The following is a 27257-nucleotide window of genomic DNA, read 5'->3' on the forward strand; positions in this document are numbered from 1 at the left end:
ACACCCTTCCTCTGCCCTTTTTTCTTTTTTTTGCCACACCCCTCCTCCTTTGCCCATTTTTAAATTGGATTATTTTTGGTACTGAATTGTATGAGTTGTTTTTGTTTTTAAGGTTTTACTTAAAGTAATCTCTGCACCCATCGTGAGGCTCACTCACAATCTCGAGGTCAAGAGTTGTATGCTCCACTGACTGAGCCAGCCAGACACCCCTGGCAGCCCTGTATGAGTACTTTATATATTTTGGATGTTAACCCCTTAGTGGATATATCATTTGTGAATATTTTCTTCCATTCAGTAGGTTGCCTTTTCGTTTTGTTAGTTTCCCTTGCAAGCTTTTTAGTTCTGTGTGGTCTCACTTGTTTATTTTTTGCCTTTGTTGTCCTTGCCTGAGGAGACAGATCCCAAAAAATAGTGCTAAGACCGATGAAGAGCTTACTGCTATGTTTTCTAGGTGTTTTATGGTTTCAGGTCTTACATGTTAAGTCTTTAATCCATTTTGAGTTTAGTTTTGTGAGAAAGTGGCCCAGTTTTATTCTTTTGCATGTAGCTGTGCAGTTTTCCCAACACCATTTATTGAAGAGACTGTATTTTCCCCATTGTATATTCTTGCCTTCATTGTTGCAGATTAATTGACCATATGTGTATGGGTTTGTTTCTGGTCTCCCTATCCTGTTTGACCTATATGTCTGTTTTTGTGCTAATACCACACTGTTTTGATTAGTGTAACTTTGTAATATACTTTGAAATCTGAGAGTATGATACGTTCAGCTTTGCTTTTCTCTCCAGAATGCTTTGGCTATTCAGGCTCTTTTGTGGTACCATACAAACTTTATGATTATTTGTTCTAGTTCTGAGGAAAATGCCATTGGTGTTTTGATAGGGATTGCACCGAGTCTTTAGATTTGGGCAGTAGGAACATTTTAACAATATTCTTCCAGTTCATGTAATGGTATATCTTTGCATTTGTTTGTATCATCTTCAGTTTCATCAGTGTCTTACAGTTTTCAAAGTATGGGTCTTTTATTTCTTTCGTTAAATTTAATCCTAGATATTCTATTTTTTTAAATGTTTATTTTTGAGAGAGAGCACGAGTGGGGGAGGGCCAGAGAGAGGGAGTCACAGAATTGGAAGCAGGCTCCAGGCTCCCAGCTGTCAGCACAGAGCCTGACATGGGGCTCGAACTCATGAGCCGTGAGATCATGGCTTGAGCTGAAGTTGGATGCTTAACCGACTGAGCCACCCAGGCACCCCTCTATTTTTTTTTTTTTTTTTTCCATGCAATTGTACATGGGATGGTTTTCTTAATTTCTCCTTCTGGTAGTTATTAGTATATATAAATGCAACAGATTTATATAAAATGAATTGATTTTGTATCCTGCAACCTTACTAAATTCATTTATTCTAATAGTTTATTGGTGAAGGTGTTGAGGTTTTCTGTATAGAGTAGCATGTCATCTACAAATAGTGACCGAGTGCCTTGTATTTCTTTCTCTTGCCTGATTGCTGTTCATGCCCCTTAATTTCTTTAACCACCATGTATATACCCATCTTCCTGTTCTTCTCACTTCAGAAATGGCAATCAGGTTTTTTGAAAGAGAAGCAATTTGCCATTCACAGCAAATAACTAAAAGCAGATCCATTATGATGGACAATGAAGAGGGTTATTGACTGTGATCTCCAGTCTCCTAGGTTTATCCTAAACTGTAGCTGTTTCTGGTAGGGAACTGGAAGTGGATCTCAGGATGGGGACTGAAAACACCCATCCACCCTCACTCACAGACACTTGCTTTCTCATGCAGACTTTGTGGGGTAGGAGGAGGAGTTTCCAGGAGCCTTGTGTAAGAGTGGGAGAAGTAAATGATTTGTCACCTTGGAATAGACTTCTTGCATTTACTTTAAGAGGAGTGAGCACATAGGTTAGTGCTGGACATAGGGCAGGCTCTAGGGATTATTTCTAGGAAGAAGACAAGGGGATTCTGGATCTAGAAAAAAGAATCCACCTTATTCTGATCATTTCATTGGGTTGGCCCCATTGCTTATGACATTTTCAAGTAAAAATTAGCTCATAATCAAGATGATGGTTGGAATGCCCATCAAGGGTTGAATGTAGCTCTCTCATCTAAAGACCAGGGAAGAATAATTTCTCTGGAAGTAGAAGTCTGAGATTGAGAAATTGGCACCAAAATTCTAGAAGTGCAAGGGCTTCGGTGATCTGGTTTTGTGAATCCATGCAGTTCTGGTATAAAAGGCTACATCTCCTCTTTCTACCCCAGAGGAGAGGTCTGCCCAGTTCTTAGGTAGCTCCACTGACCTACAGGCAAGCCAGCTTTCCTGGTGGCTTTCAGTGGCCCAGCCTTCCTGGTGCTCCTGCAGGAACCTCAACAGAGGCCTGAAGTGGTCCCTAGGGAATGGGAACAGAACTTACTGTGGGGGGGGTGGTGGTGGTGTCTGTGTGTGTACCTTTGCTTGGGAAAGCCCCCCACCCTGGTCATAATTTTTTCTGGCCTGGATACTCTATTATTCTATCCCTTAACACATGGAATGGGGGCATTATAATCGTTCTTTGTCCTCAGTGGAAAATAAGTCCCTCATTGGAAAGAGCATAATCCTCAGTCATGCTTCTTCTGCTTCCTCTGTTACTGAGGCTAAGAGTAGGGGAGATGAGGATGGCCTGAGGTTTTCCAGAGGAGGCAGGAAATGGTGCATGTGTTTTTTTTACCTCCAGGTGTTGATGCTGCTCCGGGCCCACTGACATTGCCCTGGGAACTCCATCTCCCAATGAAATTTCTAAGTGTAATTTCAGGCCCCTGGTTGAAATCCTTGAGAGAAAGGGGAGCTGAGCTAGAGCAGTGAAGGGTTTGGACTTTCTGTCTCAGCTGTCTGTTAGTACTGAGGATCTTAGCTGGATGCCCTTTGCGTTATTGTACCATTGCCGTGTCAGGTGTGAGTTCAGTTCTGTCACTCTGAGCCCAAGTGAAGAACTCAAATCCGGCATGCCGTATAAAGCAAATAGTGTGAAGAATGGGGCCTTGCATTATTTTGCAGCCGCCTTTTGGCAGGGGTGGGAGGGGGGGAGCCTTGACTTCTAGCATTTGATGATTTTTGTGGTGTAAATACTTCCCCCAGAGCCATTCAAGCTACCAGCATGACCTCATTAAACATACAGTTGGGAAGACATGGGCACAGTCCGGTGAGCTGGCTCCAGCACCCACTGCAGTGTCCTCCTATATGTTATCCATTGCATTCCAGCTGCCTGCTGCCTGGGGTGTTGGGGCCAAGGGACAGACCTATTGCTGAGTTGTGTACATGCAGTCTGCTTCTTTCCCTGATTCACTTGCCGCTGTCCTATGAAGTGAGCTACATCTCAGCTTAAGGAACTACTAAATTGGATTCAGAGAAGGCAGTGGAGCAGATCTGGAGCCCTGTAGGGTCCACCTGAAAATCATGGTGGCAGTAAGAGTACACACCTGGAGATCACAGGGAGCTCCTTGAGGAGCCTTTCACCCTCTCTGATCCATCTGATTATTGGCTTCCTTACTTAGTTCCCACCAAATCTACCTTCTAGCAACACCCCATCCTTGATACACATGTACCTGAGTGTCCATACCAGTTGTGTCAGTATAATCTAAACACCCATGCCCTGGTTAGAGTCTAGCAAAGGGCAAGGAAGCCCAACATTTGGTGGCATACCAGGGACAAGCTCAGAACATAATACTCTGTACTACAGTGTACCTCTTATCTGGAAGCCAGATCCCTGGATTTAATTCAGTTCTTGACCGTGGAGAGATTTGGGTCATTGTCTTCTTGTTCAGTTCTTTTGTTTAGATTGGGGAGGAAAAGTGGCCTTGGGTCCTCAAGGACATGGTACCCCATCCATGTGGTATCTTGAGGCCTATATGCCTCTCCAGCCAGAAGTGATTGTATAGGTTTTGAGATTCTGTCACATAGGTTGTTGAGACACTGTTAGGGTAAGGAAAGGGACTGGTGGGGGTACAGGGTTCTAGGCCTTGAAGGCAAGCCAGGATCTGGTTCCTCTCAAGGTTTGTCAGTGCCACAGAGATTTGTTTGGTGTTTAACAGGTGCTCCTCTGGTCAGGTATGTCCAACTGACTCCCTTAGCACTTCTGGGATTCCCTCTGCTTTCTACACGAGGATGGGTGTGCTTTAAGAGGGCAGACTCCATCTGGAAGCTAAAGCCAAAAGGATGGGGGCAGTGGTGTAGTGCTTGTTTAGGGAGAACCGGGCAGGGGTTGGAGGGGATGTTGAGATGGGTCTTCAAGTCTTGGTGTTTATGGTCTTACCTTCTCTGTCTCTTGCAGTAGTATTTTGCCTTTGAGTAACTGTCCCCAGCTCCAGTGCTGCAGGCACATTGTTCCGGGGCCTCTGTGGTGCTCCTGATGCCCCTCACCCACTGTCGAAGATCCCCGGTGGGCGAGGGGGCGGCAGGGATCCTTCTCTCTCAGCTCTAATATATAAGGTAAGGAGGACGCTGGGCTGGAAGGCTTGGAGCAGAGCCCTCTCGGATACCACTGAGCTGCTGCTTAAGGGCAGTAATTGCGGCCCTTTGGTCTTCCCTAGGCCAGGCCAGTAGGGGATCGGGAAGAACTTTTTCAGTGGAGGCTGCCGTGTGGCTTTTGGGGAGTACTAGGAGGGGAGGATATGTGCACCAGCAAACACTGCCATCTTCTCAGCTTGGTGGTCAGCGCTTCAGTGCCGGTTCAGGGTCCTGAGTGGGTGGGAGAATGATGAATGGGAGGGGTGCAAGAACTCTTTTTGGTGTGACTCCTCAGTTTCTTTTGAAGTACCAAGGGCCAGGAGGAGCAGTTTTCCCATTGTCGGAGACTATTAGGCATTCTGCTGTCCATCCCATACTAGCCTGATAGGGGGCGGGCAGGTGGTGTAGCAGGGGGTAATGAGAAGGGGCTTTGCAGCTCCATCATCTGTCATCCTGGCAGCATAGGGTACATCCCAAGAGCTTAAGAGATTGCTGGCAGTCTGGCCTGAGAATGATCTGGGCTAGTGCAGTCAGCCCTTTGCTGCCTTTTAATCTCCTGTGGTTGAGGCCCAGAAGTTTAGCTTCTCCCTAAGATTGGCATTGAAAGGTCCCAGGGTGGCTGAGTTCTGGTCTCTTGAGACTGCCCAGGGGAGACAACATTGACCCTGCAGTCTAGCTGGAAGCAGGCTTTGGTTGAGCTGGGCCCCAGCCAGACCCTCACATATATTTTCATTTGTTGCTAATGTTGCTCTTTCAGAGAGAGAAGGGGAAGAAAGAGCATGACGTTGGGGTGGGGGACACACATGGGCTTAGAATCAGGGAGACTTGGTTTGAGTCTCAACTCTGCCATTTACTAGCTTGGGTCAGTTGCTTAATTGTTCTGGGCCCCAGTGTGTCAGATTTTAAATGGGGATATTAGTAACTACTTAACATACTTGAGGTGGTGATTGAAAAATGGGAAAGCACCTTGCACAGAACTTGGCATCTCATGGACATTTGGTAAATATTTCCTTTCCCATTATGCTGGCTTTTCGCTGCCATCAACTTGTCTTTGTGCCTGATGAGTGATGGATGGCTCTATTTAGCCAGCATGCAGCACTATATTTTCAGTGTGCGTTTATCCCATGCTACCCTGAGATTGGCCCAAGAAGACTCCCAGGACCCACCTAGGTTAGGGGGCCTATAATATGGCCAGAGCGGTAGTGATCTGGTCCTCTGATCTGATCTCCTCCCAGGACGAGAAGCTCACTGTGACCCAGGACCTCCCTGTGAACGATGGAAAACCTCACATTGTCCATTTCCAGTATGAGGTCACTGAGGTGAAAGTCTCTTCCTGGGATGCAGTCCTGTCCAGCCAGAGCCTGTTTGTAGAAATCCCAGATGGATTATTAGCTGATGGGAGCAAAGAAGGGTAAGGAGCAAGTGCTGGGGGAGGGGAAGGAGGGCCCATTCCAGAGAAAGGCATGTGCTTATTGGGGATAAGAGATGAATTAGGGAGTCTGCCTTCTTCCCTAGCTCTAGGTTTCCCAAGCAGATAACATTTTGTACAAGTTATTTTTAGCCAGTAAAACAGGCCTGCCATAGGTTATAGTTAAAGGGAATCATTATCACATTAACCAAATCCCTGTTATTTAATCACCCCTTGGTTTGCTCTTCTCAGCAGACATTAAATCCCCCTTGAGCCACCATACAGTGATGCAGTTCAAAAGGCCAGGAAGCTCTGAGATACAGTGGGATTTCATTAGATTGGGCAAGGCCAGGCCCTCCAAGGCAGTCAGGTGTGTAAGAAACAGTCTTGTAGAGTTCTTTTTTTTTTTTTTTTTTTAATTTTTTTTTATTTTGAAGATAGAGTTCTCTTGATGGCCCCTGTCTCTTGAGGAAATCCTTTTAGGCAGTGTTAGGACCCAGAGTCCATCTCAGTAGCAGCCAAGGTCATCAAACTTGGCAACTTTAGAAGACCCCTGAAAAACCAGGCTGTCTTGCTCGACCCCCTACTGTCTTGTGAACTGCGTTAGTGAAGTTGGTTAACACTGTTAATTTCAGATGAAGAATCCTTACTCCAGTAAGAGATAATTCAGTAACTTTTTTCTTTGGGATTGTGTTTTTTTTCTGAACTCCAGCTCTCGAAATAAGAAACTTCTCCCTGGAGGTTCCTTATTTATAATACTGGCTGTGAGCCTCAGAGAAGCCTTTTTTTGAGGGTGGGGGGGTGGAAAGTCTAGAGAGGTGGTAGTGGGCCTGAGTTGTTTTCTTTGCTTCTGGCAGATTGTTAGCACTGCTAGAGTTTGCTGAAGAGAAGATGAAAGTGAACTACGTCTTCATCTGCTTCAGGAAGGGCCGGGAAGACAGAGGTGAGGAGTCCAAACAGCCTGAGACTTACTGCCCAGACAGCGGGCAACTAGTGAGGGGAAAAGGGGCTTCTTATTGCGTGAAGTAGGGCTTTGGAGTTTGCCTTATAAACCCTGGGAAATCATAGGGGTGGGAGTGCTTTCGAAGGGTCTATATAAGTAAAGGTCTAGTACTTCTTTATTGTAGCTTTGTTTCTTGTTTTCCTTTGATTTGAACCTACTCTTGGTTTATCAGAATCCTTTTTACACTCTCCTACAGCTCCACTCCTGAAGACCTTCAGCTTCTTGGGCTTTGAGATTGTGCGTCCAGGCCATCCCTGTGTTCCCTCTCGGCCAGATGTGATGTTCATGGTTTACCCCCTGGACCAGAACTTGTCCGATGAGGACTAATGGTCATAGAGGATGCTTTGCCCAAGAGCCACAGTGGGGGGAGAGGGGAAGTTAGGCAGCCCTGGGACAGAGGAGGGGGCTCCTTGCTGTCTAGGGAAGGACGCTGAGGGGCTCAGGGTGAGGGTTGCCTATTGTGTTCTCCGAGTTGACTTGTTGAAATTGTTTTCCATAAAGAACAGTATAAACCTATTATTCACATGTAATCACCAATAGTAAATGAAGATGTTTATGAACTGGCATTAGAAGCTTTTTAAACTGCGCTGTGTGATGTGCTCTATCTAGCCTAGGGGAGGACATTGCCTAGACGGGGAGGGACTGTCTGGGTCCAGGGGCAAGGCTTGGGGGGCTGGTGGACGGCACTGTCAGGCTCAGGTTCCCCTGCTGTTGTTGGGCTTTCTTTTTTGGTTTTTAAGACTGTGTATTTTCTTTCCTTGCTTCCTGTCAACCCAGGACTCCTGAATATAGGCTTTTCAGCCCCTGGGCTGTGTCCTTGAGTTTTTCGACACTCTACCTGGGCTCCTCTGTGTGTATTTGTGTCTGGTCTGGAGAAACCAGGTCTCACCCCCTCCTTCTTTACAGCTTAGTGTTGTTCTGGCATTTGGTTAAGCTGGCTTAATCTGTTTAATGTTATCAGTGCATTTCAAATAGGGGCATTGAAGTTCACTCCCACCACCAGGGCTTTCTTTGGGGTGCCTGGGCCTTAAAACACTAGCCAAACTCCCAATTTGCAAATCATAGCCAGGAGTTCTTGCTCCTGGCTGTAGGCCCAGGACCCAAGGTGTCTCTTTCCTAGGGTCACAAAGAGCAGAGAGGAAGAGGAATAAGCAACTCAGGGCCTGGGGGTTGTGTGGGAATCTGCTTTTAGGGACTGGATGCCTCTGCCTGGCCGAACATAGTGCTGACTGCCCCTCTTCTCAACAGGTTCTGAGTAGTGCCTGAGACCCTGCCCCATAGGGCTTAGGGGTGGGACTGGGGGTATAGAAGTGGCCTGCCCTTTTCTGTTTTCACTGAACAGCTCATCCTAAGTGGGGAGGAAGGGGGGAGAGATCTAGATTGGGTGAGGGGGGTGGGGGTGTCAGGGAGGCAAGTGTGTTGTGTTACTGTGTCAATAAACTGATTTAAAGTTGTGGTTGGTCTGTTTTTCATTCCTGTACCAGGACCAGCTTTCTACCACTACTCTTTTGAGTCTAGAGCCTAACGAGGCAGGGGTGTGATACATGCTTCTCAGGAAAAGCGGTGCATTGCTGCATCAGGACAGATAAACCAGCTGAGGCTTCTGGGGCCACCATTATACTGCAAAACACAGTTGCTAGGAGCCTGGGACAAACTGCCAGTACCCCCCTAGAAAGGTATGTACACATCTGCTTCACCCAGAATAGAGTCTATACCCAGGATCCAGGTTGTTCTTAGTGTTTTCCTTTTGTATAGGAGGCTGGGTCCTGAAACTGGGTTTCAGCTTTTGCACAGAGATGCCTGATATTTCCATTTCTGGACGTGTTTGAAGGAAGCAGCACATACCTTCCCTAGAAAGGTGTGGCTGCCATTCCCCTTGCACCACCAGCTGGATGAGTAAGCTGTCAGTGGCACTGTAGGGAGCTAGGTTCCCCCCCCCACCCCCCTACCCCCCTTTGAAAGTAGGCTACACGTGGGGAGCGCGAATTCAGAACCCTTAGATCAAGGGTCACATGCTGTACCAATTGAGCTAGCCAGGTGTCCCTTAAATTTTTCAAGGGCTTACTATCATTTTTTTCTCTTGCTTCTGTTTTCCCAAGTGATGGACAGGTTTTTCTTCCTATAGCTTTGGAACTATCCGCTGTTGAGCTGTGGCTGTCCTTAGTTTTTCTGAGTCTTTGGCCCATTTTCACAGTGTTCTGTGTGGCACTTGTGTTTTCACACTGGCCAAGTTACTAACTTTGGACTCCACCTGATATTCATAAAAGTGAGCGCAATACCTCCATCTTCTATGGTATTAGGGGAAGGTCTGGGGCTGGATATTCAACGGAAATGGGAAGGACTTAAATCTGTCCTCCATGGATATAACCCCTAGAGGCAGCGAATGAAAAACAGTCACTGCTGTGCGATACCTACAGCAGAGGTCCGCATGAATGCGGACATTGGCCAAGTTAATGTAGGCAGTTTAGGATTATGTTGAACTCAGACTTGGGGAATCTACAAGACAGGAATAAAGAACCAAGATCAAACTCAGTCCTTCAAACTGATAGGAAACAAACACATCGGAGGTTCTGCTGCCATCTGCTGATGGACCCCCTTCAATACAGCTAGAGTTAGAAGCGTTGAATTGGAAACCCAGGCCCTCAGTTAAGCTTTTCTTTTGGAAAAAAAAATTTTGCTAGATAGGACCTCTGGCAGGAAAGAAATATGGTACCCAAAAGCTGCACTCCAATCAAAAAAGTAACTTAGAAGGTGTTAATATTTTGAGGGGTGATGGGATGGGATAGGGAGGATATGTGAAAGGCAAACTAAGTCTAAATTTAAGAACAGGGACATTAAAAACTTTATTCAATAAATACAACAAATAATTTAAAAATATACTTCAATTCCAAAGCCAATTAAGAAAAGGAAGTAGAGAGAAAGGGGAAAAAAAGGGGAGCAGGAGACCAGAGGAAAAGGAGAAAATTCAAGAGGCAGAACAATGGTTTGGTTGGGCTGTGTTTCAGAATATACCACCCTCTGAAAGTCTGATCAAATGCTCTGGACTCATAAATCCTTAGCCCTTGTTCTGATGGGGTAGCCATAGGAGTCCTCCAGTCAGGAATGATTCTCTGGGCTCTGGATCAGAGCACTCTGGAGGCTGGAATTGGGGAGGGGGTGGGAATGTTAGGGGACAGTTTCTCACTCATTCCTAAAAACCATCCGTTCTAACTCCCAGGCAGTTCAAGTAGTGCAAACTCTTAAACAGAGAGCTCCCAGCTGCATAGTTTCACAAGTGAGTGTCCAAAGCCAGGGCCTCCGGGGGGATAGACCTCAGGGTACTTGAGGGGTCCAAAGCCACTTTGGTGAATGGGGTCTAAGGGGGAAGACAGGAGAGGCCAGGGCACAGGATAAAGCCCTGGATAAGCCAGTGGCCAAGCTGGAAAACACCACTGGGCAAGAAAGGGCTCAAGGGCAGGTAGTCTGGACACTGGATTCAACAGTTTGCCATCAGCCAGGTAAGGAAGAGCTGAGGATGCATATGGAGCAGGACCAGGAAGATCAGGAAAGCTGAGGGAAAACAGAAAAGTAGGGAAGGAGGAGGAGGCAGCTCAGCAGCAAACTCCAAGAGAAATAACCAGCAGCCCTCACAGATTTGTGATTGTCTCTTAAAAAGATTTATTTTCTCTTCTTGCCTGAATGTACAAAGGCAAAAAGAGTACAGTTTGTATATATATATATTTATATATATATATATATAAAAAACAAGGAACTTGGTAATGTACACTTTACAGAAGGGAAGAATCAGGAAGACTGAAATTAAATCCAACAGAGCAACGCCAATGGAACAAAAGCTATGAACAGCAACACTGCCCCTCCAGCCCGGGCCTCCAGCTCGCCCCAACCTGCTCCCAATGGGGGGCTGAGCACCAAGGCAAGCGGGTGGGCTGGGGCAAGAGGGGCTGGGGGCGGGGCCTGGGAGGGGCTTGATCCCAGGAGGGGCCCATGGCAGAGGATCATCAGAGAGCTTCCTGGGATGCCCTAGTAGTAAAACAAATGACAAAGGCCCAGAATTATGGGGCCAACTAGCTGCCCAGTTAAATCACAGGGGCAGGAGAGTAGACATTGGGATGGTAACAGGGTACACAGCATAATGAGCAACAAGGGTGACCTCAAAGCCCATGTACAGTAACTCTAGCCCTTCTACAGTCTCACCCTCCCACCCCCAAAACCACATCCTCTCACCCTCCCCTTGGAGCCCGGAGAGAATATTCAAGAATCACCATTTCATTTCATGGGGTGCCTTCTTAACCATTCTGCCTGTGGTCATTTGACCTGGAGACGTGTGGAGGGAATGAGGTAAGAGAAGGGAACTTCGTACATGTACACGTACATGTACAGGCAGGGAAGGGGGATGAAGGAAACTGGCACACCTTAAGTGAGGAAGCAGATGTGAACCCTAAAGAGCAGCTCTCCCAGCCCTGGCTGTCCTAACTGGGGATGAGGCTCCCTCCCTGTAGGTCCTCTGTGTGGAGCCCCGGTGAACGAGGTTTGTGAAGGGGCAGAGGTGGCTCATAGAGAGCTTTGGTCTGGTGGTCTTGGTCCCAGCAAGCTATTCCAGCCTTTGCTCATGGGGTGGAATCCCTGCTGAGTGTCTCATCTCTCTGAGCAAGGCATGGGTGCCACAGGTACTCCTACCTGTGTGCCTCCTTTCCATAGAGGCTGGAGGTGGACAGCAGATCCTTCACTCAGCACTTGTCAAGGATCTCTACTTCCTTCGTTGATGCAGCTGCTGCATGTTATTTCAGGGAGGGAAGACTGGACCTGGCAAGGAGCAGGGACCAGGAAAAGACAGTGCTATTCTGCCATTGTTGCTTTCACCTGCTCTTCTGGGAGCTCAGCTCCTACGCTTCTAGGGAGACTTGGATATAAGGATCAGAGAGCCAAATGTTTCTTTGTAAGGAAAGAAAAAAAAAATTCCCTTCTGCAGAACCCAAGGCTGCCCTGCTAATACAGAAGTTCCTCTTCTCTGTGTTACAGAACCAAGTGGAAGGGGCAGGAATGTGGGGCCAGGCCTGCCCAGTGGGAAAGAAAATTACTCCAACAGTTTCTTTACAATATGTACAGAGCACGCTGTAAGCCAGCGCCACAGTTACAAAACACATAACAATATTTAAAAACAAACAGGAACAGAGATGGGCCCTTGGCTCCACCCCACAGGAGTCTGGGAGGGTACAATCAGGCTGAAATTCAGAGTCATCCTCTTGGTGGGGGTGACTCAGGTTAGGTGGGGTGAAGGTGCCCAAACCAACTACTTCCATGGATGAAAGGGAAGTCACTGCCCAGAGCCCTGCCCTCTGGGTTTAGCAGGAGGCAGAGGGAATGATGGGGAAAAGGGGGCTGCTTGGGGGCCTGCAAAGTGGTCTAAAACAGTGGGTTTTGGGAAGGATTCAACCCAACTTGAACAAAAACAACTGACATAAAAGCCTAGAGGAGAGGTCTATAGGTGAAAGGGGCTCCTCTTGGGCAAACGACCCTAAGCCAGGGCTCTTGGAAAGCAGCCTCTGCTGGGCATTGTGCTTATTGTCTTCCACCCCCATGCCCCAAATGGAGTCTGAGCCAAGTCCTTGCTCTTAAATGGTCACTTTGGCACTCTGGTCACAAATACCCCTCTCTAGCCTTAGGCTGGTGTATGTCAGTCTTTCTTAATCCAGAAGGTCAAGGAAAGATAGCCAAGGAGAACAAAGGGATGATACCTCAAAAGCAAAATAAGAGCTAAAGCTCCTCATACCTTGGGGAAGAAGTGACTCCAATAAAGCTACCAAATCATGGTCACTTTCCCAGGGCAAAGAGCATAAAGCTGGGCTGGTAGACTGCATTTCTAAGGAGAGCAGAGAAATGTCTGCTGTCTCATAGCACAGCTCCACTGAGTACACTGTGGCTCTGAGGAGTAATGGCTTGGATGTGTTATCCCAGGGTCTAAGGAACCCGTAACTTTTCATGGCCAGTGGCCCCTAAAACAAAAACGTGTGTTAACAAAGAAACACAGCTGATATTGGCACACGTGGGGTTATAGATTGAGCTATATAAAATCATGTACTTGTATACAGAGGAACTGGGCTGTATATATTTGTGGCCCTAAATGAGGAGGATACTCAGATGGCTGAATGGACAGGACACCTCTAAGAACTGCTGGGTGCTCCCAGGGCCTCCCTCCTGGGCTTTGCCCGAAGGTGACCTGGCAGACTCCAGATCTCCCCATGCTGGGGGGAATACTATTTTACCTGCCTGAGTCTTAAGAGCCAAGCAGTGGAAAAGAGAAGGAGAGATCAGCATGGGGATCCCCCTTGGAAAGGCACCAAGGGGTAAGGAGGAGAGAGAGAAAAGGACAAGGAGTTGGGGGCTTAGAAGCAGCAGGACTTAGTGGGGATGCAGGTTCTTTTTCACAGACTCCATTCATGCTCCAGCTCACTCCCAAGTATCCCTGGGGAGCCCTGTGCTGGTGTTGGGACCTCAGCCCTCTGCCTGACAGGTATCCCAGGGCCATGGTGGGGCAAATGCCTTGGTCTTCCTTTCCAGGCTAGGCTCTGAGCATTTATATGTGCTCACATGAGAGGGGAGAAGTCTTCATGGGTGAAGACTTTGTTTTCACAAGTACAGAGAAAACAGCCCCCAATTTCTTTCCTGAGATTCTAATTCCTCCACATGCTGCCAGTTCCCAGGGCCCAAACTGCTGGGGAGATGCAGGATCTGGTGATTGTGGTAATGACAGTGACAGGGGTATGGCTGCTGTGCTGTCTTCAGACCTTACCCAGTACTTGTGAGTCCCTCCCTGGGGGGTGGGGGTTGGCACTGCTCTGGCAGCTGACCAGGGGCTTGGGGAACGGAGCAGTTACTTCTCTGGGCTGAGGCCATGTTCCCCTGGTTGCTCCCCGTGCCTTCATCTCCACAGAGGCCACAACAGTCTCAACTGTGGCCGAGAGAATAAATATTTTTGCTAAGTACCAGCTCTCCAGCTCCTGAGGAAGAGGGAGGGTTGGGGAGTCCAGGGATCTGGTGGAGGTGAGATAGCCAAGGGTCTGCCTTCGGTCATGGTGGGAACGGCAAACAGGATGATCAACACCATTTAACTGATGTCTAAATGGCACCTCCAGCACCTCCTTGGGTGAGCCAGTCCGGGCCCGTGAAGCTGACTTTATCCGGGCACTTGGTGTTCTGCAAGGGAAACATGGACAGATAACCAGGCACTCAGCCTTTTGGTGTAACAACCACAAGGTGGCGCTCCGAGAAAACGAACTGCAGGGAGGCCACTCCTGGCCCCAAGGGGACACCTGTGTTCCGCGGCTCTCCTCAGACGCACATGCCTTAATGGGAGGCTTGTACAAGAGGCGTGGCCGGCGGTCCACCATTTCCAGACCACTGACCCCACATGGCTTTCCCTCACCTAGGCTCCACAGGGATTCTGTGATACCTATCAACTATCCCTGTTCTAGGTGTTGTCCCCAATTAAAAAGTGACTTACCATTCTCACCTCCGCGGGGGTGGGTAGAGTGAGGGAGTGGAGCCTTGCTGGCTGGCAACAATGGCTGTAGAAGAAAGCCCTGAGTGAGAGAGGATGGCATGTTTAGTGTAACTCTCCCAGAACTCTCTGATTAAACACTTTCTCTTTATTAGATGGGAGGGTATTGGGAGGAGTTTCTCCTTAAATTCCTGGCTCCACTGAGTTTTGGGGTGCTGACAGAATAAAATCTGACATTTGGCCAGAGAGAGTGGCTGCGGATAGTGTAGTAAAGCTCTGTTTTTCAGCTGCTTGTTTCTCTCTGGCTGTGGGAACACCTGGTCCTTATTCTTCTGAATATCAAAGCCAATTTTCTAGAGGAGTTTGAGAGTCCCTAAGCTCCAAGGGAGGAAATAAATGTCATATGCTTTAATGACTGTCTGCAGGAGGCTAAGATCCTGGGCAGATTAGAAGCTCAACAAGAGACAAAAAAAGGATTCTTGCTGGGGGTCCTGTGCTGTAGGCGATGCTACTATGCTATTGGGATGGAGTCAAAAAGATAGGTGGTGGTGGGGTGGCACCTGGCTGGCCTAGTCGGTAGAGCATGAGACTCCTGATCTTCAGGTTGTGAGTTCAAGTCCCATGTTGGGTGTAGGGACTACTTAAAATCTTAAAAAAAAAAAAAAAAAAAAAAAAGAAAAGTAGGGAAAGGAGGCTTACCTGCTGCGTAGGGTAAGTTGTACTGTGCTGGGAGCAACGAGTACCCCAAATGGTGGTGGTGGTGATGTGTGGACATCAGGCGCTGAGAAGGGGAGGTGCGGGGCCGGTCTACACTTCTTTCACCCCCGCCTGCTCCCCCGACGCTGCTACAGCTGCCACCACCCCCAACCACCCCACAGCCTCCCCGATCTCTCTCCTGAGACGTTTTATCACTTATCTGGAAAAAAAAAAGCAGACACAAAGCACTGTTGTGAGACACACACACGACAGCAAGATGCTCTGAGCCCACACTATGACTCCTTACAAACACAGGACACCTAAGAATCATGGAGTTGCCTGGTGATGCCAGCGTCAAAGTCAGCCAGGCTGCACTGTAGTTAAGACCTGCGCTTGCCTACCTTCTCCCAGAGCCTGGATATGGCCTTCCTGGGTTCTGGGAGCAGCCAGTGCCACTTACCGTGGGAGACTTGCTCTTGTAGTGACTGGCGTGCTGCTGCAAGATGTCCAGGGCTTTGGACTCTGAGCTGGATTTACAACTGACACTGGGGCTGGCTCGTGCCTTGTCAGCATCTTCACCCCCTGAGACTTTGCTGCCATATGGGGAGAAAGAGTAGCTGGAAGGTAGGTAGGAACCTGGGGAAGGAGAAATAAAGCAGTCAATGAGAGAAGTAAAAGAAAGAAGCTCTGCTTTGGTGAACCCGGTTAGGGCAGGCATCAGCTTTCCTAGGCAGAGGCTGAGATATTTCCCCCTACGGTGTCTTCAGGCTGAAACTTTTAGTTTGTCCTTTCTTTACTGAGCTTTAGAGGCAAAACTAGCTAAGGGATATTAGGAACAGGGTCCTCAGCTTCTGGGGAGTCAGCTTCGCTAGAGCCCTAGTGATTCATCTTGGACGGGCATTATGGTGAAGTGGAAAGATCACAGGATTTGGAGTCAGACAACCTTGGTTTTGAATGCACCTCTCTTGAGACTTACCCGCTGGGTAGCCTTAAGCAAATTAACAACCTTCTGAGCTTCAGTTTCTTTCCCATCAAAATGAAGACACCAATACTTATTCCATAGGGAAGATGAAATAAGATAATGCACATAAACCACCTAGCACAGTGTCTGGCCCAGAGCAGGCGCTCAGCAAGTGGAAATATTATTTTTATATGGACAGATGGGGTAATAGGGAGAAAGGAACACCACAGGTGACACAATTTCCTAGCTCTGTTTGAAAAGCTTACTGGTGCCTTATAACGTTCTGCCAGGGTATCAAGACTGTTTAGGCTGCTCTCCAATAGGGAGGTGGGAGCTCTGAGGAGTGAAAGAAGTGCTCTCTTAGCCCAGAAGCATCCCACATGGCTCTCTGGGCAACAGAAACCAGTGAGTGCAGTTGAGGACCATTTTCTTCTAACAAGTTAAATATGTACACCCCTACAATGTGCCCTTCCCCAAGAAGTCATGGGCAGCAGTATAAAGAGCTTATTTTTCCCAAGCTGAATGTTTTCTATTGGGCTTCCCCTCCATTCTGATTTCAAACAGCTCTTCCTCTCTCCCACTGCCTTCCAAACCTTGCAGCTGAACCTGTCTTATAAATGAATACATGCATTGCCCTGGTTTGAATTTTATTTGTTCCATGTGTCTCTCCTGCTACGATTAAGTTGAAGCTCCTTAAGAAGAACTAGCCCTGTTTCTTTTGTATTTCTACATTGCAAAATGTAGAGTATGTGTTTAAAATAATCCCAGTTTAGGGGCGCCTGGGTGGCTCAGTCAGTTAAGCGTCCGACTTCAGCTCAGGTCACGATCTCGCGGTCTGTGAGTTCGAGCCCCGCATCGGGCTCTGGGCTGATGGCTCAGAGCCTGGAGTGTGCTTCCGATTCTGTGTCTCCCTCTCTCTCTGCCCCTCCCCCGTTCATGCTCTTTCTCTCTCTGTCTCAAAAATAAATGAACGTTAAAAAAAAAAATTTTTTTTAAATAATCCCAGCTGAGAGAAGATGGTAGTGGTTTAGTGCGAGTTTTGCCTTCAGTTATCCAGGAAAATGGACTACAGAGGCAAGCCTCTAGCTGGAGCAAGGGAGGGAGAGGTGGTCTCACAGATTGTAGTTTGGGGTCATTCAAGGAGCTTGGGGCTAGACTGACCACTCACAGAATGTTACATTCAAAACAGGGCAGTCATCTATCTGAGTTTCAATAAGCGTTAGGGCCTGGGGTTCCTGGGTGGCTGAGTTGGTTAAGCATCCAACTTCGGCTCAAGCCATGATCTCACAGTTCGTGAGTTCGACCCCCATGTCAGGTTTTCTGCTGTCAGTGCAAAGCCCACTTCACATCCTCTGTCCTCTTCTCTCTCTGTCCCTCCGCTGCTCTCACTCACTCTCTCAAAAGTAAATGAACATTCAAAAAAAAAAAAAGCCTTAGAGCCATGCAAGAATACTCTGGATCTGAAATCTGTGCTTCATTTCCCCTCCCCATTAATAGAGCACAAGTGGGAAGAAGGGTGCTGTACCTGGGTAGTTCTGCATCATCACAGCAGGCATGCCCCGGTAGCTGGGGTGGTTGGGGTCATAGGACTGGCTATAGGAGTAGCCGTGCATGTAAGGGATGTAGGACTGGTGCTGGGTGAGGGGGGAGGACACAGGCACATGGACACTTGGCCGGGGCTCCTTGCTCCCGAGGCGGGATTCCTCAGACGTGGGCAGCTTGCAGTCACTACTTGTGCTTTCCTTTCCATCCTCCTTGGGGGCAGAGTCCTTACTCCGATTCCTTTCTTCCTTCAATTTGCGGTCCCGCTCCTCTTTCCACCGCTCATCCTCTGACTTGATGTCCGAGTACTTGGCAGGATAGACATACGTCCACATCCGGGGCTCTGCTTCCTACAACAGTCACAGAATGAGCACTGAGTGTTGTATAGGTTAAGAGAGAGACTTCAAGCTCGAGGTCGCAGCAGAAACACCAGAGCAGCTAATACTAGACACCGGGGCAGAATATTTACAATTAACTCTGGTCCCTCCTGCTTTTTTAAAAAAGCCTGCCCCCCTCCTTGCCCAAAAGGAAACAAGATGTGGAGAAGGAAAAGGAAAATCCATCAGTGGGTCTTCTCTAGGAGAGAATATGCATTCTGGGGAAAGGAGTCCTTGAATAGAAGAAGTTGCTCCTTTTCCAAGGAACTTCAGGTTGTTTCACTTCTTTAGAGGAAGCTCCGGAGCAGAGAGGTGTGAGTGTTGCCCAGCTCAGAGGAGGGAGGTCTAACTGTAGCACTAAGAAGAAAGGGAAGACTTTCTAAATCTCATGAGCAGAGCATGATGTGAGACCAAGTTCTCAGTTCTAAGTTTACCTACAAAATCTTTTTTTTTTCTTTTTAAATTTTATTTATTTAAGTAATCTCTACACCCAACGTGGCTTGAACTTGCAGCCCTGAAATCAAGAGTAGCATGCTCCACCGACCGAGCCAGCCAGGTACCCCTCTATAAGATCTTTTTGAAAGTAACTCAGTCTGAGTAGTAACTTACTCTAGAAAATGGAGAGATCACCATTCCACACAACCAAATAGTGGAAGAAACACCGACTAGGAACTGAGATACCTGGGTTCTAATCGCAGCTCTGCTAGTGAAGTCACAAGTTACCCTACACAAATCAAGCTAACTTACCTTGGTCTCTCTTGTCAAATGGGAAAAACACCTTTTACTGATGTAACCGTGCTTTTTAAAAACATGAAAATGATTTACAAATTACAGATTTCTCCCACCAATATGTATGCTGCTGACACCCTACATAAGGAGAGCCCTGACTTGTGAGAAAGAGACAAAGACTATCAAACAGTGTTTGTGTTTCCTCCCAGAATAGTTACCTGTCGGTACCAGAGTATTGGATCCACCTCTGCCTGTCGGCCACACTCAGCGCCTGTCTTAGCCTCAGAGGCCTCCTTGCCTAGGTGGCTGGCCTCACTCAGCTTCACTTTAAGTCCTTCTGGGGCCTGGTTGGGCAGTTTGGAGGAGTCGTCTAATTTGGGAATAATGACTGATTTGGCAGGGTCAGCCCCTGGCTCCTTGGCCTTCCCGGGTCCTGACTTGACCAGGTCTGTCAGGCTGGGCGCCTTGGTGAGAGTTGGGGGAATCGACGGCTTTTGCTTCCATTCTTCCTTGAGTGCCGCCTCCCGCTCCTTTAGGCCCAACTCCACCTTCTTGTCCAGTCCCCGCTGCTGCTGCTCCAAGCTCTGCCGTTTCTGCTGTTCCTCATATTGCTGCCGGTAGGCTGTGTTAGTGCTCAGGAGGTGGGTGTGGTAACTCTGGTCGCTGTAGCCATACGGGGGCACGTAGGCATACTGGTTGTAGTACAGAGACTGCATGTACATGTTGGGACGCTGCTGGATGACCGAAGGCTGCTGACTGGAGCTGCTCAGCTCTGGTTTCTTCTCGTCACAGACATCGTTCTTCACTTTCCCCTCTATGCTCTCAGGCTCCTCATCCTTTTTTGTCTTCAGAGCTTGGCTCTCCACTCCTGCCTGGCTGCTGGGGTTCAGAGCCCCTGGGCTAGACTGTGCATAACTCGGAGAGTAGTAACTCTCAAAGCCTTGATAATACGGCGAGTCTTTGCTCTGTGGCTGAGGGGGAAAAAGAGTTTTCTTAGCCCCTTCCTTAACCAAGTGTTCAGGGTCCTTTGATTTGACGCTGTCCACTTTGCCCTCCCCATCCTCCCCAGCATCAGATATGTCGGAGTATGCAGGGCTGTTGGTTTTGACCGAGTTGGCTTCGGCTCCGTTCTGGGTCACTACATGTAAGGGAGTCAGGGGCTGGGTAGGAGTAGTGCTGTCTATGCGGCTACTGCCTCCAATTGAAGGGCTGGGGGCATTGTCCGTGAAGCTGTAGATCTTGTCAGCTTCTGCCTTGATGCTAGCCAGTCTGCTCTGGTGGGGGTCTGATGAGCCATTCAGGAGCCCCTCCATTTTAATCCCATCTCCCGAGGAGTCCCTGAACGGGCTTTTGCCTTCTTCTGCTCGACACACCTTCCCAGGGGTCAGAGGACTTTCGAGTTCCTTTGAGGACTCCTTCTTTTTTTTGTCTTTCTTTTTCTTGTCCTTGGCTGGGGTCAAGGCAGGGTTGACTGTGAAAGGTTCTCCCATCACAGTGGGCTTGGGCTGAATAGGCTTGAGTTGAGGACTGTTGGGCATGGCTTGGACCACTGTGGTGGTCAAGCCTGAGGAGGAGCCTGGGCTTGCTGCTGTGAAGGTGGCTGTCTGGAAGGTGTAGATTTGCTGTGGAGGGATGGCAGGGGCAATAGGCCGCGCTGACTTTAAGCTTTTGGAAGGAATCTTTTCAGGCTTCAAACTAGAGGGTTTTTTACATTTTTCTTTTTCCATACACTTCCTTTCTAAAGAATCAAAGGCATCATTGCTTGTTTCATCCATTACTGAGGGTCCATCATCAGAGCCATCATTAGATAAGGCCCCAAGGTCTGTGTCCCCTTCCCCACTAAGCTTTTTCTTACAGAGGCCTTTTGTGCTGAATTTGCTTGAAGGAGAAGGGCTGTGGGGCTCTACGAGCCGAACTTTGGGGGTAGCTGAACGGGCAGGGGACAAGGAACCTTTTTGTGAGACGGATGCACCATTGCAGCTCCCAAGGTCTGCATGGAGGGTGGGCTCCTCTCCATATTCACTGTCTCCATCTGCTTCCGGCTTGCTGTCATCGTCTGTGTGGGCATGAGCTTGGTGGTACTTAAGTCCATTGATGTGCTTATACTTTTTGTTGCAGTTTGGGTGGGGACAGTCAATCAGGACTGGGGAGGGACAATTTCTGTCTAGAACAGTGGGTTCAACCTTGGTCCCAGGGAGGGGACCAGTGGCTGAGCCCATGGAATTCGTACGGACACGCTTGCTCCCTTTGGAGTCCTCTGAGCTGGAATTCAGCTCCATGTCTGAAAGCGGTTTGTTTTTCCGCTTATTAGCTGAGGAAGGGCTGGCCTTGACATCCTCAGAGGTGCTACTGGCAGGTGGGCGATGCTCTGAAGAATTTTGGCTGCCCCGACGGCCTTTGCTATTGGCTCCTGCTCGGGTTTTGCTGCTGCTGCTGGTCCCTTTGCTGTCAGAGGCAGTGGCTGTCTCATTGACAGGTGTGTTACTGTTGGGACGCATGCGTTTGCCTCTACCCCGGCCGTTGCGCATTTCCAAGTCACTGGTGGGGGAGTCACAGAACCTTGGCAAGGGGCAAACACAACAAGATATTGTTAAGAGAAAACACCTTCAAACCAGTTTAGGTGCCTCCAGAACTGTCCAGATGGTAACTATCATTTTCAACGAATATGACTTGTTAAAGGAACTTTTGAAACCATGGGAACTGCATTAAGTGGTGAGCTCCTAGGGTGCTATCTGCATGCTAGCTGTACGTCATTCCCCAACATTTGAGTTCCCCAAACCCTGGCAAACTGGGAACAAGCTGTAAAGTGCCATTCACTGCGATGTCAACCTGAAAGGTCCTTGTGAAACCCACATAGTCCAGTGTTCTTAAAACTGCAAATGTTCTTGAGGTTAAACTCCTGAGAAAAAGCTACTATCAAAAAGCATCATCAATAAATGTTTGTTCACCCGTAGGCGGACTCGATGGCCTTAGTCTCAAGGTGACTACTGGTAGAAGCCAGAATTCAGTAATTTCACCCAAAGGCTTAAACAGGATCTCCTCCCCATTCCTACCCAACCCACCAACGCCTAATTGATTTATTCTTGAATGCAGTGCCTTCCTCATCTCTACACCATCATAGTCTTGAAAAGCTAGGTGTCTTAAAAGCTATCCAACTCTAACAGGAAGAAGGGATAAGAAGGGATCACCGATTAGACTGGTTCAGACTAATATTCACCAAAAAGCTGTAAAGTGCTTACCTGGGGGGTGCCCAATCATGCCGCGTGCAGTCAAGAAGTGTGCCTACATAGGTCTTGTTCCTCCATGTTACATTTACCACCAACATCCCTGGAAGACAAGAAGATTCAGATACAGACAAGGGAAACCCTGCTGGCCACTGAGAGGAATACTTTTCATTTGAGGAGCATTCTGGTTCCTGGAGGAGGATTTAGGGTTGCTCTGGGTCCCCATGAGACAAGCAGGACTGGGCCAATATACCATTATGGAAACTGCCTACTTAGCTCAATGGATTTATAAGATTTAGTGCCATACTTACATCAGATTTCTCTTTTAAAGTATAAAACATCATGGTTACAAAAAGCACTCTTTACTGTATTTTCAAACTTTGTATATTGATGGGATCATGCTGGGGTGTAACTTAAGTTACTTACGTAAAGTTAACTTAAGCTTCTCACATAACATTACAAACTTGAGATTTATCTATGTTGACATGAAAAGCTTAATTAACTTATTGTAACTGTGCTCATGAAGGACACTGTATGATTTGACCATAATTTACACATTCTCCTACTGATGGGTATTTAGGGTATTTTGAGCATTTCACTCGGGAATAATTTCACAATGAACATTCCTGTCATGTTCATATTATTAAAAAATGCTTTGGGTGGATAATATAGTCATATTCCAAAATTCAAACAGTAGCAGACAAACCCCAATATGAATGAAGTGTTTCCTCGTATCCCTGTTTTGCAGCCTTCTGGTGCCTCCATTCAGAAATATCCATGGATATCCATGTGTTCCTCCAGAGATATTTTATACATTTATAAGCAAATATGCTTATATGTTCTTCCTCAAATGGTAGCAATATACAATGTTCTGTACACTTTTTTCATATATATGAAATCTAAATACTTTTTGAATCATTCTCTATCAGTACACATAGAACTACTTCACTCTTTCCAATGGCTGCATTTGAATGATTGCAAATCATGCCACAGTTTATTTAATCAGTCCCCTGTTGACAGACATTTAGGCTGTTTCACTATTTTGTTATTACAAATAATGCAAAAATAACCCCGTACAAATGCTCTACCTTACTTACACGAGTATGTCTCTAAGATGTAATTCCTGTAAGTAAAATTAATCATGGAGCACTTAAATAAACTTTTAAAAATCCAAATATATTTATTTTGAGAGAGACAGAGTGTGAGCAGGGGAGGGGCAGAGACTCCCAAGCAGGCTCCCTGTCAGCACAGAGCCCGACGTGGGGCTTGAACTGATGAAACTGTGGGATCATGACCTGAGCTGAAATCAAGAGTTGGACACTCAACTGAGACACCCAGGTGCCCCTGTATTTGGATTTTTGATAAACACTGCCAAACTGCAAAGAAGATTCACCTATTTATACACTCATCAGCAGTGCACGGTAACACCAGCTGTCTTTTTCCTTTGGCAACACAGTGTTCTCAAACTTGTTGATTTTTGCCAACCTGACAGGAGAAAAACAGTGTTTTATGTAGTTTTAATGAAATGTTTCCTATGATGAGTCTGTGTATCATTTCATTTTAAGACATCATTATGAAATGTATTTCCTTTCTAGTGAATTGTCTCTTTATATGCTTTCCTCATTTTTCTACTGAATTATATAGTCTTTTTCTTATTTGTAACTCTTAATACACCAGAGTGAGCCTTTTGTCTGTTGTACAAATCAGGTATTCCCCCCTGGTTTGTCATTTGCTAATGGTGGTTAAGGCTATGCAGAAATTATTTACCTTTTTTTAAAGTAATCTCTATACCCAATGTGGGGCTCAAACTCATGACCTTGAGATCAAGAGTAACATGCTTTTCCAACTGAGCCAGTCAGATGCCTTGAAATGATTTACTTTTGTTTTTACATTTATCAATCTTTTTTTTTTTAACGTTTTATTCATTTTTGAGACAGAGACAGAGCATGAACGGGGGAGGGGCAGAGAGAGAGGGAGACACAGAATCGGAAGCAGGCTCCAGGCTCTGAGCCATCAGCCCAGAGCCCAACGTGGGGCTCGAACTCACGGACTGCGAGATCGTGACCTGAGCTGAAGTCGGATGCCCAACCGACTGAGCCACCCAGGCGCCCCAACATTTATCAATCTTTTATGGCTTCAGAGTTTTCTTGTCATATTTCAAAAGGCTTTCCTCGGGACGCCTGGGTGGCTCAGTCGGTTGAGCGTCCGACTTCAGCTCAGGTCATGATCTCGCGGTCCGTGAGTTAGAGCCCCGCGTCGGGCTCTGTGCTGACAGCTTAGAGCCTGGAGCCCGTTTCAGATTCTGTGTCTCCCTCTCTCTCTGCTCCTCCCCCGTTCATGCTCTGTCTCTCTCTGTCTCAAAAATAAATAAACGTTAAAAAAAAAAAAAAGTTAAAGAAAAAAGTTTATTTATTTAGAGAGAGGGAGATGGCCAGTGAGTGGGGAAGGGGCAGAGAGAGAGTATTCCAAGCAGGCTCCACAGTGTCAGATGGAGCATGATGAGGGGCTTGAACTCACAAACCATAAGATCAGGACCTGAGCCGAAATCAAGGGTCAGATGCTTAACGACTGAGCCACCCAGGCGCCCCTCACAAATTTTTTTTTAACGTTTTTATTTTTTGAGAGAGCGAGAGAGTGAGAGCAGGGAAAGGGCAGAGAGAGGAGGAGACACAGAATCTGAAGCAGGCTCCAGGCTCTGAGCTGTCATGACAGCACAGAGCCCAATTCAGGACTTGAACCCACGGACTGCAAGATCATGACCTGAGCAGAAGTGGGATGCTTACCAACTGAGCCACCCAGGTGCCTGGTTTTTACATTTTTAGTAATAGAAAAAATGAAAAGGATACTATTATTTTATGTTATGTGATATCATATGAAATTCAAATATCATTACCCATGAATAAAGTTTTATTGGAACATAGCCACAGTTACTATTCATGCCTGATTTCACACTACAAGGCAAGATTGAGTATGCAACAGAGAGGCTGTACGGTCTGCAAAGCCCAAAATATTTACTACCTGGCCTTTTATGGAATGAGTTTGCCAACCCATTGGAGTCATTCAAGTCAAAACAGTTTCTAGTCTCCCTGGTGATTTCTATTTTTTTTTTTTAATTAAAATGTTTTTTATTTATTTCTTGAGACAGAAAAAGTGTGTGCGCAAGTAAGGGAGGGGCAGAGAGAGAGGGGGACAGAGGATCCTAAGCGGACTCCATGCTGACAGCAGAGAGCCTGCTGTGGGGCTTGAACTCACGAACTGAGAGATCATGACCTGAGCTTAAGTTGGACACTTAACCATTTGAGCTACCCAGGCGCCCCTAGTAATTTCTTTTTTAATCCTGGGTTATTTAGAAAAGTGTTGTCAAAGTTTCAACTATCTGGGATTTTCCAGATATCTTTTTGTTATTTATTTCTAATATAATTTGTGGCAGAGAACATACTCTATGACTTCAATCCTTCCAAATTTATTGAGAATTAATTTATAGTCTGAAATATGATCTATCTTGAAGAACATTCCATGGGCACCTGAAAAGAATTATTTTAAAATGTATACTCTGCAGCTTTTGGTGTTCTATAAATGACTGATAATGTTATTCAAATCTATATTGCTACTAATTTTCTGCTTTCTTATCAATTATTTGTCCCTTGTTCTCGCTTACTGGAAATCTATTTCTCTAGAAAGTTGGACCTTCTAGATTAATCATCTTTTTTATGTTTTCACTATTTTCCATTCCTTTATCTGTCTTCCATTCCTTTGTCTATATTCTAAGGGATTTCCTTCATTTTCTAAATTATATACTGAAATTTCCATTTTTACTACTGTAGCTTTAAGTTTAAAAAAGGCATCCTATTGTTTCATGGATGCAGTATCTTATCTCTCTGAAGATATTTAATTACACAACACAGGTTTGAAGTGTGCAGGTCGGCTTCTATCTGGATTTTTAAAAATAAATACAGCACATTACTGTAAATGTTTCTCTTCCTTATTTGTAAAAATAAATTCTAGTATAATTAACATACTGTGTTATATTAGTTTCAAGTGTCCGATATAGTGATTCAACAAATCTATCCCTTACTCAGTACTCATCATGATAAGGGTACTCCTTATTTCTTAGCTCTCTTTCCTCCCAACCTCAGACAAAAACAAACAACTAAAAAAAACAAGCTTTTGTTTTTTCAGGTCTCTTAAATCAGTACTTGTGCATCTGCTGTCTAGTTTCCAAAGTTCTACTGATTATAACTGCTTGCAAGTAGTCTTGGTCTGTTTTTAAAGAAACCTGTGTGTTATATCTTAAAAACAAAACTCCTTTACTGACATTTGAATGAATTATAAAGGGAGAAAGTGGGGAGGTAAATATGTACTTTCAATCTACCATGTTTAACCAAAATAATGCATTTACTTTTATTTATCTGGTATATTTCAAACGTACAACCTACCTCAACAATTAGGTTTCTAATTAGAATCTAGTTCAGGAAAATTATCACCTATTATCTATTCATTTATTGTCTCTCTGCCATTCTTTCAATCTTTTTTATTCCCTAGGACTCCTATCTGATATGTTAGAGACTCTCAAGCCATTATCTCTCCATCTGAGTTGATCTGTGTTTGATTCTTCCAATTTATAATTTGTTCTAGAATTTATCTAAGGTATTGACTTAAGAGGAATTTCAATGGCTATAGTATATAATTATATTTCAAAGACTGTTTATCATTTCAAAAATTTTAAACTGGTTATTTTCTCATATCCACATGACATTATTTAATTTCTGGCTCTTTGGTTCATAGTTTAAAAAAAAATGTTCATTTATTTTTGAGAGAGAGAGAGAGAGAGAGAGAGAGAGAGAGGCAGAGAGAGAGAGGTAGACAGAGGATCCCAAGAGGGCTCTGTGCTGACAGCTGAGAGCCTAGAGCCTGCTTTGGATTCTGTATTTCCCTCTCTCTTTGCCCCTCCCCTGATCATGCTCTCTCTTTCTTTCTCAAAAATAAATAAACATAAAGAAAATTAAAAAAAATAAGTTTATTTATTTTGAGAGTGAGAGAGAGAGAGCAAGTGTGTAGGGGCAGAAAGAGAAGGGAGAGAGAGAATCCCAAGCAGGCTCCGCACCATCAGTGCTTAAACTCACAAACCGTGAGACCATGTGACCTGAGCTGAAATCAAGAGTCAGACGCCCAACCGACTGAGCCACCCAGGTGTCCTCATAATTTTATTTTATTTTTTTTAATTTTTTTTTTCAACGTTTATTTATTTTATTTTTGAGACAGAGAGAGACAAAGCATGAACGGGGGAGGGTCAGAGAGAGAGGGAGACACAGAATCTGAAACAGG

At 46.2% G+C, this 27257-nt stretch overlaps 2 protein-coding genes across 4 annotated transcripts in view; one reads left to right on the forward strand and one right to left on the reverse strand.

Annotated features, from left to right (window-relative positions):
* Nucleotides 1–2993: 2993 nt before the first annotated feature.
* Nucleotides 2994–7491, forward strand: OAZ2 (ornithine decarboxylase antizyme 2). Its single transcript, XM_058740551.1, is given in 6 exon segments — nt 2994–3061; nt 4319–4394; nt 4396–4476; nt 5730–5905; nt 6760–6845; nt 7102–7491. Coding segments are annotated over 6 exon segments (618 nt in total). The 3' UTR covers nt 7233–7491.
* Nucleotides 7492–10538: 3047 nt separating this feature from the next.
* The window catches only part of ZNF609 (zinc finger protein 609), a 214595-nt gene continuing 197876 nt past the window's right edge, over nt 10539–27257 (reverse strand). For all 3 annotated transcript variants that reach the window (XM_058737411.1, XM_058737410.1, XM_058737409.1), the window contains 7 exons: nt 21948–22035; nt 18927–21267; nt 17586–17952; nt 15560–15735; nt 15103–15319; nt 14407–14485; nt 10539–14099 (listed from right to left, as the gene is read on the reverse strand). In XM_058737411.1, coding sequence (XP_058593394.1) covers nt 14412–14485; nt 15103–15319; nt 15560–15735; nt 17586–17952; nt 18927–21267; nt 21948–22035 — 3263 coding nt within the window. In that variant the 3' untranslated portion in view covers nt 10539–14099; nt 14407–14411. The remainder of the gene's footprint in view (nt 14100–14406; nt 14486–15102; nt 15320–15559; nt 15736–17585; nt 17953–18926; nt 21268–21947; nt 22036–27257) is intronic.

This window comes from Neofelis nebulosa, chromosome 7 (genome assembly GCF_028018385.1).
Source record: "Neofelis nebulosa isolate mNeoNeb1 chromosome 7, mNeoNeb1.pri, whole genome shotgun sequence".
Taxonomy (NCBI): domain Eukaryota; kingdom Metazoa; phylum Chordata; class Mammalia; order Carnivora; family Felidae; genus Neofelis; species Neofelis nebulosa.